General features: G+C 35.4%; 1 protein-coding gene and 1 pseudogene across 1 annotated transcript; both read left to right on the top strand.

Moving 5' to 3' along the window:
* Window positions 1–1,576: 1,576 nt before the first annotated feature.
* On the top strand, window positions 1,577–4,022 carry LOC125221453 (zinc finger MYM-type protein 1-like). Its single transcript, XM_048123572.1, has 5 exons — window positions 1,577–2,278; window positions 2,331–2,686; window positions 2,771–2,886; window positions 3,518–3,697; window positions 3,805–4,022. Exons 1-5 carry the CDS (start codon window positions 1,577–1,579, stop codon window positions 4,020–4,022), a joined length of 1,572 nt encoding a protein of 523 aa, XP_047979529.1.
* A 5,528-nt stretch (window positions 4,023–9,550) lies between these two features.
* LOC125220111 lies at window positions 9,551–12,178 on the top strand (annotated as a pseudogene).
* Window positions 12,179–13,569: the final 1,391 nt, after the last annotated feature.

Genomic DNA, 13,569 nt, shown 5'->3' on the forward strand with positions numbered 1-13,569 from the left:
ATAATCCTCCAACTTTGCAGCCATCTTCCGTCAGGAAGTGAACCTGTCCATCAAATACATGAGAATGCATTCCAGCATGCCATACAAGGGCTTCTCTCGCGCAAACAATAGGACTCTGTTGTAACATTCTGAAATGTTGTTGACTAGAATGTCACAATTTGCCTCAAAACCAAAGAAAGTCTAGCTCCAACTCTCCTTGGCAGTGTGCACGGTAAGCCACATGTGTGCAGTCGTGTTCAACTCCTTCACATCCTCCATGACCTTGTCGAAGGCGTATTCATTTATTGCACGGCCTGTTTCCCAAATCTTGTCTTTTAGCGTTGGAGACGGGAAAACCTTTTTGAAGTTGTTGTGCATATGCCACACACATAAGCGATGTTCGGCATTATGGCAGCAGCTTCGGATGGCATTGATCAGGCCCTGCCCATGACGAAGAAAAAAGATTAGCTAATAATTAATTGACTAATTTACAACTTAATTATGTACATTCTGTCTATCGGAGATGAATGTCCACTTGCTCGAATCCTTGATGTCCAGATCCTTAACCAACAAATTTAAAAACCAACTCCAAGTATCAGTGTTCTCAATGGCTACAACACCATATGCGATGGGTAAGATCTGATCGTTCGGATCTAATCCAATAGCAGTGGGCAGTATGCCCTTCCCTTTTCCTTTGAGGTGGAAACCATCCAATCCTATGATGCGCCTGCAATGCTGCTTGAATGAAGTCTTACAAGCTTCATAAGCTATGTAGATTCCATTGAACTTGTCAGTTCCATCCGACAGGCGCCTAGTTGCTAGGACAACGGTGCTCCGTGGATTTGTCCTCAATATCTCTGCCCTACCAAGTTTGCGTCGCAGTGAGGCTGGCCTGAGAAGAAGAGTTTAATTGGTTGTTATTCAAATTCAACTTGGGTCTAGTTTGTTGAAGGCCAAGTACTTTAAATTTAAAGCTCACATTCAATCACAAATATAACTAAGCCCAATGGCAGCAGTCCACACTCCATAGTCGTGATATGTCATATAACAATTATAACTAAAAAACGCATTTAATTAATTATAAACTTTTGAAAGGGATTGCAAAATGCAAATTACTTAACTTCTAACCCTACGCCGACGCTGCGTCGCTGCTCTTCTTCAGTTCATTAATCCTCTCCATTCTCACTCTCACGCCTACAATCCGACAAAGTAAGTTCTCAAATCTCAATTTTTCTCTTCCCTTTTGCAGAATTAATAAAGTAATTTTAAATTATAAAGTAGGGAGCTTGATTTTTTGCTAAATAATATGAAGTTGAGGGTTTGGATTTGGGGATGGGGACTGCCGTAGGGTTATTTAATGGTAGTAGTTTATTTAAATAGAGAAAAGTGGTGACTTGGTGTGGAAAGTGGAGAGGAGAGTAGTGGACAAGTGTTTGTCGTGTAGTGTAGTTTCTTTCTCTAATGAAAGTGAATCTGTCATCTGTGAATGGAATTAGTGTGTGGTGTGGTGGGGTCAGGGTATATATTTAATTTCATTTTTTTTTGTTAAGTTATTAATTTTGTGTGGTGTCTTTTGTTTTATCAGAAACATCAGCAAATGGATAAATATTTGACAAAGAGGCCTAGAGTTTCAAGTGGATCTTCTAGTATTAGGCAAGAGTCACAAGATCCGGACCACATAATTGATAAAGATGAAATTGAAGCTGACCCTGGTAAACGAAGTTCAATTGCAAATTATGATGTGAATATTCGTGACCGAATTCGTAGAGAGTATGTAGCTAAAGGTCCTTGTCAACCAAAAGGTCTCGATTTTAAAAAAACACGTCAAGGAAAAGACAATAGATGTTTTAGAGATGTTTGGTACAAGGATCGTGATTGGCTTGAATATAGTGTCTTGAATGATGCCGCATATTGCTTCTATTGTTTTCTTTTCAAGCGTGATTCTGTGGCACCGGGGGATGAAGCATTTACTACTGGTGGGTTTTCTAATTGGAAAAAAGCACTTGAAAAGTTCAATAGTCATGTTGGAGATAAGAATAGTTCACACAACAAAGCAAGAATAGAATATGAAAATTTTTTGAATCAAAGGCAAAGTGTGACTTATGTTGTTCGTAGAGGTATTACAACAAAAGAAAAAGAATACCGGATTCGTTTGACTGCAACTGTTGATTTTATTCGTTTTCTTTTGAGTCAAGGTTTGCCTATTAGGGGACATGATGAGTCATCTACTTCTTTAAATCAAGGCAATTTTCATGAGCGGTTAAAATGGTATGGTTTGAGGAATGATGAAGTTGGTAAAGTAATATTGAAAAATGCTCTAGGAAATAATCAAATGACATCTCGTCAATTAGAAAGATGTAGTTAGGGCTTGTGCAGTTGAAACAACACTTGAAATATTGAGAGAGCTCGAAGATCGATTCTTTTTTATTATGGTTGATGAGTCTCGGGATTGCTCAACAAAGGAGCAAATGGCCATTGTTATAAGATTTGTGAACGAAAAAGGAGAGATAATAGAAAGATTTTTAGCCCTTGTTCATGTTAAAGAAACTAAATCAATTTGTTTGAAAGAGGCTATTGATTCTGCATTTGCTAAGTTTGAATTATCTTTGTCAAAACTGAGGGGCCAAGGATATGATGGAGCATCAAACATGAGAGGGAAATTCAATGGATTGAAAGCATTAATTTTAAAGGAAAATTCATCTGCTTGGTATATCCATTGTTTTGCCCACCAGCTTCAATTGATTTGTGTAGCTGTGTCTCAAACAAATCAATATGTTTGTGATTTTTTTAGTTATCTTGGCTTAATTGTTGTATTATGTGGATCTTCTTCCAAAATGGCCGATCAACTTCGACAAAATGAACATGATAGACTTGTTCAAATGTTGGAGAACAAGGAGATTGAAACAGGTAAAGGCAAAAATCAAGAAACATCTTCGAAGAGACCGGGTGACACTCGGTGGGGATCTCATTATGCCTCTATAATTCATCTTGAAAGTATGTGGCCTTCGGTAACAGAAGTGCTTGGAAACGTACTTGTTGATGGAACTGAGGTCCCAACAAGGGGAAAAGTGGTTGGTGTTCTAAAAAAAATGGACACATATGAATTTGTATTTCTTATGATCTTGATGAAAAAATTGTTAGGAATGATTCAACCATTGTCTTGTGCCTTGCAAGAAAGAGATCAAGATATTTTAAATGCAATTTACTTGATTGAGAATGCTAAAGAAAGCTTGAGATAATTCGAGAAGTTGGATGTGATACTTTCTTGCAACAAGTGGATAGTTTTTGTGGGGCAAATGACATTGCGGTACTAAAATGGATGATGTTGCTCCGAAACGGATTTGCATGAGGAATGGCACAAAGATCACTAACTACCATCATTACCGCGTTGAAATATTTTGCCAGGTAATTTGATAAAATTTAATATCTTATTAATTTATTACATTAGATTTATTTTTATACTTAATTTTGCTTGTACAATTAGGTCATTGACCTACTCATGCAAGAGATGGAAAATCATTTTCTGAATCATCCATAGACTTGCTTCGTTGTATGGCATGTCTCAATCCGAAAAATGACTTCGCCGCTTTTGATGTTGAGAAGCTTGCTCATCTTGCTAGTCTTTATACAAAAGATTTCTCATCGAATGAACGAACAATGTTGCTTGAAGAACTTGAACTATTTGTTGGAGTGATGAGAAAAGATGACCGATTGATTGGTATTGAAGATTTGGGTGGCCTAGCTCGGAAGATGGTAGAAACTAAGAAGCATATATATTTTCATTAGTTTATCGCTTGATTGAATTGGTATTACTCTTACCCGTAGCAACTGCATCCGTTGAAAAAATATTTTCTGATATGAAAATTGTCAAGACTGATCGACGGAACTGGATGGGAGATGAATGGTTGAATGATAGTTTGGTGATATACAGTGAAAGGTCCATCTTCACCACCGTTTCTAGTGAAAGAATCTTGACACGTTTTCAAAATATGGATACCCGTAGAAGCCAGTCATCGCGATTAGCGGATGCAAGTGCTACTTGAATTGTAATATGTAATTTTTGTTATTATATAAAAATATATATTGAAGTTAATGATATTTAAAATTTTATTATTTTATTTTTTATTTCATTTCGCCCCCTCCGTTTTAAGTCTCTGGATCCGCCACTGCCTATAATCATGCAACCTCTTGTACTGCTTGATTGTATCACCCTCGATCAGTCTCCTCGCACGTGCCATTGTACGCTTCACCTTTCCCACATAAATGATTATCTTCAATTCCCAATGCACCTTCTCAACAAACTGAGCCACCGTCATCGTGGGAAATAACCTCATATCCTCCTTGAATAGTTTTGACAAGTACTTGGCATTAGCACAACCGTGGTTGTAAGAAGCACCCCTACACATGTTTATATCACTCAGAGCTCCAATCTGCCAACAGCTAAGTCCACTCCTATAATATAAGGAAACCGTCCAAGGACAAACCTGCTTTATCTGTCTTACTTTGCAGCAACCCCTTGCAGTAGGCAACACAACGAATGTTGTCATTCTTCTTAGCCTCAACTTCTTACCCAACTGGACACCTTGATGACGTATAAGGTCTGTAAAATCTTCCTTGGAGTTGAACTGCAACCCCACTTCCAACCTTGGATCATTTCTATCCGTGGCAGGCTTATATCTTCGGCTCAGAGTTTGGATGACATCATATTCACCTTCGTCCGCCAAGTCATCCTCACTGGTATCCGAGCTAGGTGAATCACTCTGAAGAATGTCACTTTCCCACCATCATATAAATCACCAAGGACTCTCATGGAATTCACAACATTCTTCCATCCCTCAACTTGAGCAGTCATGAAGTTGCCCTCTTCCTAATCACTTAGATCATAGTCGCTATCCACAAATGTAGGCTGTGCCCCACGTTGTCGTCATCGGAATCAGTCTTCCCTTTTTTCCTTTCCCTTCTTCTTGCAGTCTCACTTTCCCTTTTTTTCCCTTCACATCAGCCCTTCCCTCAGCATTAGCCTTCCCTTTTCCCTTTCCAACTTTCTCAGCCTTTCCCTTCCTCTTGCTCTTCCCCTTTCAAGATCCTTTCCCCTTGCCCCTCACAGCCACAAGCCTCTCTTCGTCAGATTCTTCCTCACTCACCACCTCGTAATCACTGGCCTAACTCTGTACTAACCAATCATCTCCACCAAATCCCTCACCCTCACCTACTCCAGCCCCCTCACCCTCACCAACTCCCTCGTCCTCACCATTGTAAGTTCCCTCATCATCACCATCACCAGACCCCCCATCATCACCATTACCATACCCCTTAGCATCACCATTATCGTCTTCACTTGCGGTTAAACCGTATATACGCTCTCTAACCGGACTTTTAATTTCCTCTTGTGTTAATTGACTAACAGGCTGTGAGCCTGTTAACACCTCATAAACACCCCCGGGGTGAATTACATATACATCTATCACCCCAACACTGACCCCTAACTCTGCCATTTTGATTGCAGACTTGTTGTCAAAAAGCCGCACCATTCCATCCTCGAAGTTCATCCTAGGAATCCGATAGTAGTACTCTAACCCAGTCACATCTATCCCCAGTTCTCCAACACATCATCAACCTCGAACTTCGACCATTTGTCTAGATCGCACTGGTGAACATAAATGAATTAAATACCCATATATATATATAGTCCTCATTCTAGAAATCACGAACAACCCCAACATGATAGAAGCAGGATGAGTAGCATATTCCATGACAATATATGTATCAAATTAAAGAAACATCACCAGTGAGCAAGTGAGATTTTTTTCATCAAAACAGTCTCCATCTTTTCATATAAATAGAGAAAATTAAAGTGAGTAAATTAAGGGAGAGTGAGAAAAAGAGTAGGTAAAGTGTGAGAGAGAAATGAGACTATTTTTTATGGACGGAGGAAATATTATATATATAAAAAAAACCTTTTATATAGAAACTAAAAGAGAAAAGAATATACAAAATATAAAGAGTTTTTCATTTTTTTTTGGCCTACGAAATATAAAGAGTTGAGACCTAAATCCTCAAGGCAATCACCACGCTAGCTGCGAGCTCCCGGAGATGGCAGAGCTGGGGGCGTCGTGCTGGGCCACCCTATTCTTTTCGGGCCTACTTTTAATTCTCAAGGGCCAGCATTATTAATCTTTTGATTTGATAATGGGTTAATTTCAATCAAATTCTTGATAAGATTATCATGGAAAATTGATGGGCTAAGTTTTCCGATATTGATACGTTAAGTTTTTTTTTTCAGTAGAGAATGTGATATAGAAAATATGGAGGCTGATAAAATATACTCCGACTAACAAAAATTCCTGATAATGGGTTAATTTGAATGCGGTGAAGAGGGAGAGCAATGTAGGATCGGTCTCTTCAAATTAAATGGAGTTTGGGCCTCAACTATTTAACTCGTGGTTGGGCCGAGTAATACTAAAAGTGGGACTGGATATAATTATGTACCTTTATATCATCATCTTAAAGGTTATTATTTGGTTGGGGTTCGGATTAATTTAAGTGTTGAATTATTTTTTTCTGTAATTAAATCGCTGGATTTATTTAAATAATTAAATCCGATTAATTATATTTGTTATTGAAATTCTACATTTAATTAAGTAATTAATCTCTGGATCAAATTTTACTAAATCTCTTAATTTAGTTAATTTATTAATCATGTGATTAATTAACTCCGAGTAATGAAATATTCAGATCAAATTAAAGTAGTAAAATTTTCTGATTCAAGAGGTGTAAAAATTAACTAAATATTCGGATTTGATTAATAACAATAAGTAATTAAATGACATCGATTATTCTATTTAGACTGAGATGAATCTTTGAAGATTATTTTAAATCTCACATATCAAAATTTCATATATTCTATACATCTAATGAATTAAATACCCATATATATAGACATAGTCCTCGTTCTAGAAATCACGAACAACCCCAACATGATAGAAGTAGAGTGAGTAGCGATGTAGCATATTCCATGACAATATGTGTCAAATTAAAGAAACATCTCCATCTTTTCATATAAATAGAAAAAAAGTGAGTAAATTAAGGGAGAGTGAGATAAAGAGTAAGTAAAGTGTGAGAGAAACTTTTCATTTTTTAAAATGAGACCATGGGCGAATCTAGTGTATATATATATGGGGCAATTGCCCCACCTATGTTATCCATTTATACAAAGATATATAGATAATATCACTATAATATGTGTATTTATACTACTTTGCCCCCTTAGTATTTTAATAGAAAAACCTTTATTGCTCCATTTGAAAAAAAAAATGAAAAGTCAAACATGTAATTAGGAGTAATATTTAATAAAACCTAGTTATTTTTTGAAAAAGAAAACAAAAAGTCATTGACTGTTAAAGACCCAAAGCTCTGGAACTTGTAGAAGAAAAGCAAAAGAAAAGTTATACGTGCTGTTGAGAAAATATACAATTCTTTGCCCTCTCTTATACAATTTATTGGCTCCGCCCCTGAATGAGACAATTTCTTATGGACATTCTAAATAGCCAAATAAGACTATTTTTCATGTACGGAGGAAGTACTATATATATATAAAAAAATTTATATAGAAACTAAAAGAGAAAAGAATATACAAAATATAAAGAGTTTTTTTTTTTTGGCTTACGAAATATACTATAAAGAGTTGAGACCTAAATCCTCAAGGCGACCACTACGGTAGCGGCGAGCTCCCAGAGACGACTGTGCTGGGGACGTCGTGCTGGGCCACCCTATTCTTTTCGGGCCTACTTTTAATTCTCAAGGGCCAGCATTATTAATATTTCGATTTGATAATGGGTTAATTTCAATCAAATTCTTAATAAGATTATCATGGAATATTATTGTGCTAAGTTTTCCGATATTGAGTCCAGAGCCTTTGTCCTAGCGGCAAGGAGTTTAGACATTATTGTTTGAGTTGCCGAAAATTTTCCGATATTGATACGTTAAGTTTATTTTTTTAAGTAAAGAATGTGATAGAAAATATGGTGGCTGATAAAATATACTCCTACTAACAAAAATTCCTTATATTTTCTTTCTTTTTTTTTATAAATTTATAATCAACAAAAATCCACACAATCACAATATCTTATAAAAAATTAAATACGACCCATATCTGATGCGGGTCAGGTGCCCATTGGATTCTCTTAAAGCGTATTAAATTCAACTATTTTTTTAATACTATGCGATAAGGGAATATTCATATCCGTAAGATTATTGCAAAATTCACGTGTGATTTGACTACATACCTAACCCACATATAAATATACTCGTACATAATCCGCCACCTTTAATTCCTTATACTAATGTCATGTTTCATGTACAATTTTCCACTCTTAGCTTAAGACAACCAACTAGTTTTTGCAAGTATTTTAACATGAGATTAGGATATATTCGTATCCATATGATATCAGCATTATTAATCATACATAAGCCACATATAGTATAATGTTATTGCTTAGCTTCATGTACAATTTTCCATGCTAGGTTTATGACATCCCACTACGCGCAGTCACATGAGCAGTCACCTAATATAATACTCCTACTATTATTAGGTAGTAATTATTAATTATAATAAGTAGTCACTTTATACAATTACTATTATTAGCACAATTTGTTTACCCCTAGTATTTTACGTATTTCTACAAATAATATGGGACGAAAAAGAGTGATCGAACACTAATTAATTCTCAAGCAAAAGACATCCCACTAATTATTGCAAATATTTTAATATATGAGATTAGGGGAAATTCATATCCATATGATATCAGTATAATTCACGTAATTGAATACCGAATATCCATACCTAATCCGCCACGTAATTCACGTGATTGAACAGTACTAGTATATTATAATGTTGTCTCTGCATACGAAAATAATGGTTGAATTATTGAAAGGGACAATTAGTTTTCCACTCTTCGCAACTAGTTAGCAAATTGCTTAATTATATTATTTTGTATTCATATGATTTTAAATCGTTTCTGTAACTGTGTTAATTGTGGCTGTATACTGAAAATTTATGAAAGAAATAACGATGATAGTATTAAATTATGAAATATCAGAGTTTCTTATTCATCTCATTGTTTAAAAATTATTTTTTGGTGATGTTGAAAACATTATGTTCTAAAAATAATAAAAGAAAAAAAAATGAAAATGAAAAAATTCCTCATTTTATTGTTAATATATTATTTGAGTATCATCAGAAGACATCGTCTCGTACATTAATAAAACATTTAAAATGAATTGAAACTTTTTCGTCTAACATCCTATTTTAAAACATTCTAAAACTCGTTAAAATTGCACAAAAAATTTATTTATTCAGATAGCTAGATATAATTCTTGCATATTATACTATGCCCATTTATGCGACCAGCCGACGTGGTCCATCATTGAACCTATAGACTTAATAGTTTTTTAATTCGAACATTAAAAAATAATTATAAGTTACAACCTTTCCAAATAAAAAAAGAAAAGGTGCATCTATAAATTGGTGGATGATCTCTTTCAGTATCATAGCATTATCAAAATTATAATATTAGAGAAACACAAATTAAGAAAGCTAAGTTTACTATTTTTGTAGAAATGGCTGCAGCAAATATTTCGAGTGCTAATTCAAGCAACGTGAGGCATATCCGCCCTCCCACCGTCTCATACAAGCCAAGCATGTGGGGTGACATTTTCTCTACATTTTCTTTCGATAATCAGGTATTTTATTACTATAATTTAACCATGGTGTGATGATATGTACGTGCCATAATCACCTTTTAATTTGGAAAAAAATTAAAATAATGAATTTTATATTTCGAAACGCTGAAGATACCGACGAACGAAATTGGTGTGTATAGGTGCAGGAGAAGTACTCTAAGGAAATAGAAGAATTGACTAAGGAAATTGGAGGAATGTTAATGGCAGCAGAGTCTACGAAATTGTTGATATTGATCGACAAAATTGAGCGTTTGGGTGTCGCGTATCATTTTGAGAAGGAGATCGAAGAGAAGCTCAAACTAATTTATGAATCGGGAAAGGAACATGAAGGCGTCGACGACGACTTGCTCACTACTGCGCTTAGATTTCGTTTGCTCATTAGTTTATACTATTTTGATTAAGATGGCAACAATTAATTTTTATATAATGTTCAATAAATTTATGACTTACTAGGATGGATCCAATTTTTATATAATTGATAATTTATATGATCACATATTGATTATACAGATGTTTTCAACAAATTCGTCGAGAAAGACTACAAATGGAAACCAGAAAACCATGGCAACGACATCGAAGGCATCCTAAGTTTGTACGAGGCAGCTCATGTACGAATTCGCAACGAAAAAATACTAGACGAAGCTGCAAAATTCACAGTCGATCAACTGAATCAAATGCTATCAACATTAGATCAGTCTCCCATTGTGAAAGAGAAAGTGCAACAAGCTTTGAAGCACTCCATTCATAGAGGCCTTCCAGTTTTAAATATCCGATTCTACATTTCCATCTATGAAAGAGAAGGAACAACCGATGAATTACTTCTCAAATTAGCCAAACTCAATTTCAATTTCTTGCAGAATATCTACAGGAAAGAGTTGGATGAACTCACAAGGTAAAATTCATTACAACATGATTTTTTTTTTACTAAATTTTAAGAAAAATAAAAAAATGCCAACATGCCTTATTTTTTGGTGAAGGTGGTGGGATAAATTTGACTTAAAGAACAAACTGCCATATGCAAGAGACAGAGTTGTGGAGTGTTATCTTTGGGGCAATGCGTTACGCTACGAACCTCAATACTCTTACGTTCGAGTAACTGTGGCCAAGAACATGCAACTTGTGTCGATTATGGACGACACCTATGATAATTATGCTACACTTGAAGAGGATGATCTTTTCACCGAGATTCTCGAGAGGTACATTTTAATACACCCCCTTGCCTATCATTAAATGCCCCAATTTTACTTGGTACAACTTTTATATATTAGCTATATAGGTGAAGTGAGACAGTAGAATGTGAGGCGCATTTAAAAAAGTTACTTATTCACCATTTTTAAAATTTTTCAGGTGGAATTTGGATGAGATTGATGTGCTCCCTGATTTCATGAAAGTTGTTTATAGATTCATTATGAGTACTTATGAAGATTTTGTAGTTGATGCTGAAAAGAAAGGAAAATCATTCGTTGTTCCTTACTACAGAGAAACAGTAAGCCTTATTATTAGTCGAAATCGTATATTGTGAAATTACAATTACACCCTTCATCAAAGTTCAAAACACTTCTCCATCCCTTTTGTCAATACTCCCTTCGACTAAATCTATTATAAATTCCAAGAAATAAAAGTTAATGCTCCTTTTTTTGTGACAATGAATAAGGTGAAGCAGCTTGGTAGGGCTTATAACAAAGAGCAGAAGTGGATTATGGAAAGGCAAATGCCAGGTTTCGAAGAATACATGACGAATTCAGTGATCACGAGCTGTATGTATGTGATGTTCACATCTCTTGTCCCTGGCATGAAATCTATTGATGAAGCAGCAGTTCAATGGCTCCTCAGTGAGCCCAAAATCGTCATTTCTACGGCCAAGATGGGTCGAACCCTCGAAGACTTGGGCAGTCATGAAGTAAGTCATACTAGTACGTACATAAATAATGTTGATTACATGTATATAGTTAAATGACTAATTAAAAGTTCATATTTGACGATGAAGCGCGAGAATAGGGACGGGAAAATGGCGACAGTGGTGGATTGCTACATGAATGACAAAGGCGTGTCGAAGCAAGAAGCGATTAGTGAGTTTGTGGAGCTTGTTGAGAATGGATGGGAAGATGTAACTGCAGAGTGGGCAAAGGGAAGTAGCACGGTGCCTAAGGAAATGGTGGAGCTACTGTTAAACTACGGTCGAATAGCTGAGATCACTTACAATAATAAAGAAGATGGCTACACTGATCCTGAGAAGTATTTGGGGCCATTGATTGCAGCTCTTTATGTGGATCCTCTTCCTCTGCACGTTTGATTTTTGCATTCTTATGATTAATGTGAGACATGATCTTGTTTTATTTAATTAGTTATGAATAAGCTAGGTTGGTGATTTACTATATCAATATATGTGTGCATTGGTGGAATTGAGCTTTTGTAATAAGATGTTGTATTGTACTAGTAATAAAGCCTTTTGCTTTCAGGGGGTTATGGTGTCAATATCTATGGTATTCAAATAATTGATCTTTTATACTCCCTTTTGTCCACCAATTACAGGACCCTTATGTCATTTTGGTTTGTCCACGATTTATAGAATCATTTACTTTATTCTATTTTTAGTATGCGGACCTCACATCTCACCAACTTTTTACACTAACAATCCAGTATAAAACTAATACTTTAAATAGGTCTCACATTCCACTCACTTTCTCCCTTTACTTTTCTTTACAAATTCAAACAATTTTTTAAAACTCGTGTTGAGTCAAAATAGGTTTTTAAATAGTGGACGGAGGGAGTAGTTTATTTATTGTTTGTTTCCGCATAGCCGCGCTCTTGTTGCGTGTCGCCGCCAAGCGCTTGCCGAAGGCCAACCCAATATCTTAATTATATAATTTTCTAGTTTTAATTAAGTTATTTGTGGATTTCATTTATAATATTTCAAAATGTTACTACCTCCGTCCCCCAAAATTTGCTACACTTTGACCCGACACGGGTTTTAAGAAATGTAATGGAAAGTGAGTTGAAAAAGTTGGTGGGATGGGGTCCTACTTTTAAAGTATTAGTTTTATAATAAAATGTGAGTAGGAATGAGTTAGTGGAATATGAAGTCCACTACCAAAAATGGTAAAAGTGAAGTATATCAAATTTTCAGGGACGGACTGAAATAGTAAACTGTATCAAATTTTGGGGGACGGAGGTAGTATTAAATAAATTAAATTTTAATAAAACTTATATTTATTAAATTTCATATTTAATAATAATGTACAACTGTAAATTATAATGTGTATGAAATGTACTAGAAAGAATTAGAAAAATAAGTAAAGGCAAAATAAATAGTACTACTACTTGTAAACTCCTGGACTGTGGGTGTAAAAAGATGGTGACGGTGTAAAAGTTAGGGATGCGGAATTATACCGAAATACCGGATTTATCATACCGAAAAAATACCGAAAATGCTGATTTTTTGGTGTACCGTAGTTTTCGGTACGGTAACGGTATTAGATTTCCTATACCGCGGTATATCGTGGTATACCGAATCTTCGTTCCGATATATATCGTCATACCGAATCGTCGATATATATCGACACTTCGGTATACCGTGGTATACCGATATGCTGATTGATTATTATATAGTTAAATGAGGCTATTTTGTGATAACTAATTAAAAGTTTATATTTGACGATGAAGCGCGAGAACTTCAAAATAACCTTTCTGAGTTGTGTAAGGCTACCTAATACAGACAAAATAACGCTTAAAACAATTTCAAAATAAGCAAAAGATATGGTGTTGCGTCGCTATTCACTCTACCTCACTTCATAGTTCTTATCATTGATTTTCTGTTTCACCATCTTAAAATCTGAAATTAGGGAATCT

The sequence above is a fragment of the Salvia hispanica genome, chromosome 4, assembly GCF_023119035.1.
Source record: "Salvia hispanica cultivar TCC Black 2014 chromosome 4, UniMelb_Shisp_WGS_1.0, whole genome shotgun sequence".
NCBI classification, from domain to species: Eukaryota; Viridiplantae; Streptophyta; class Magnoliopsida; order Lamiales; family Lamiaceae; genus Salvia; species Salvia hispanica.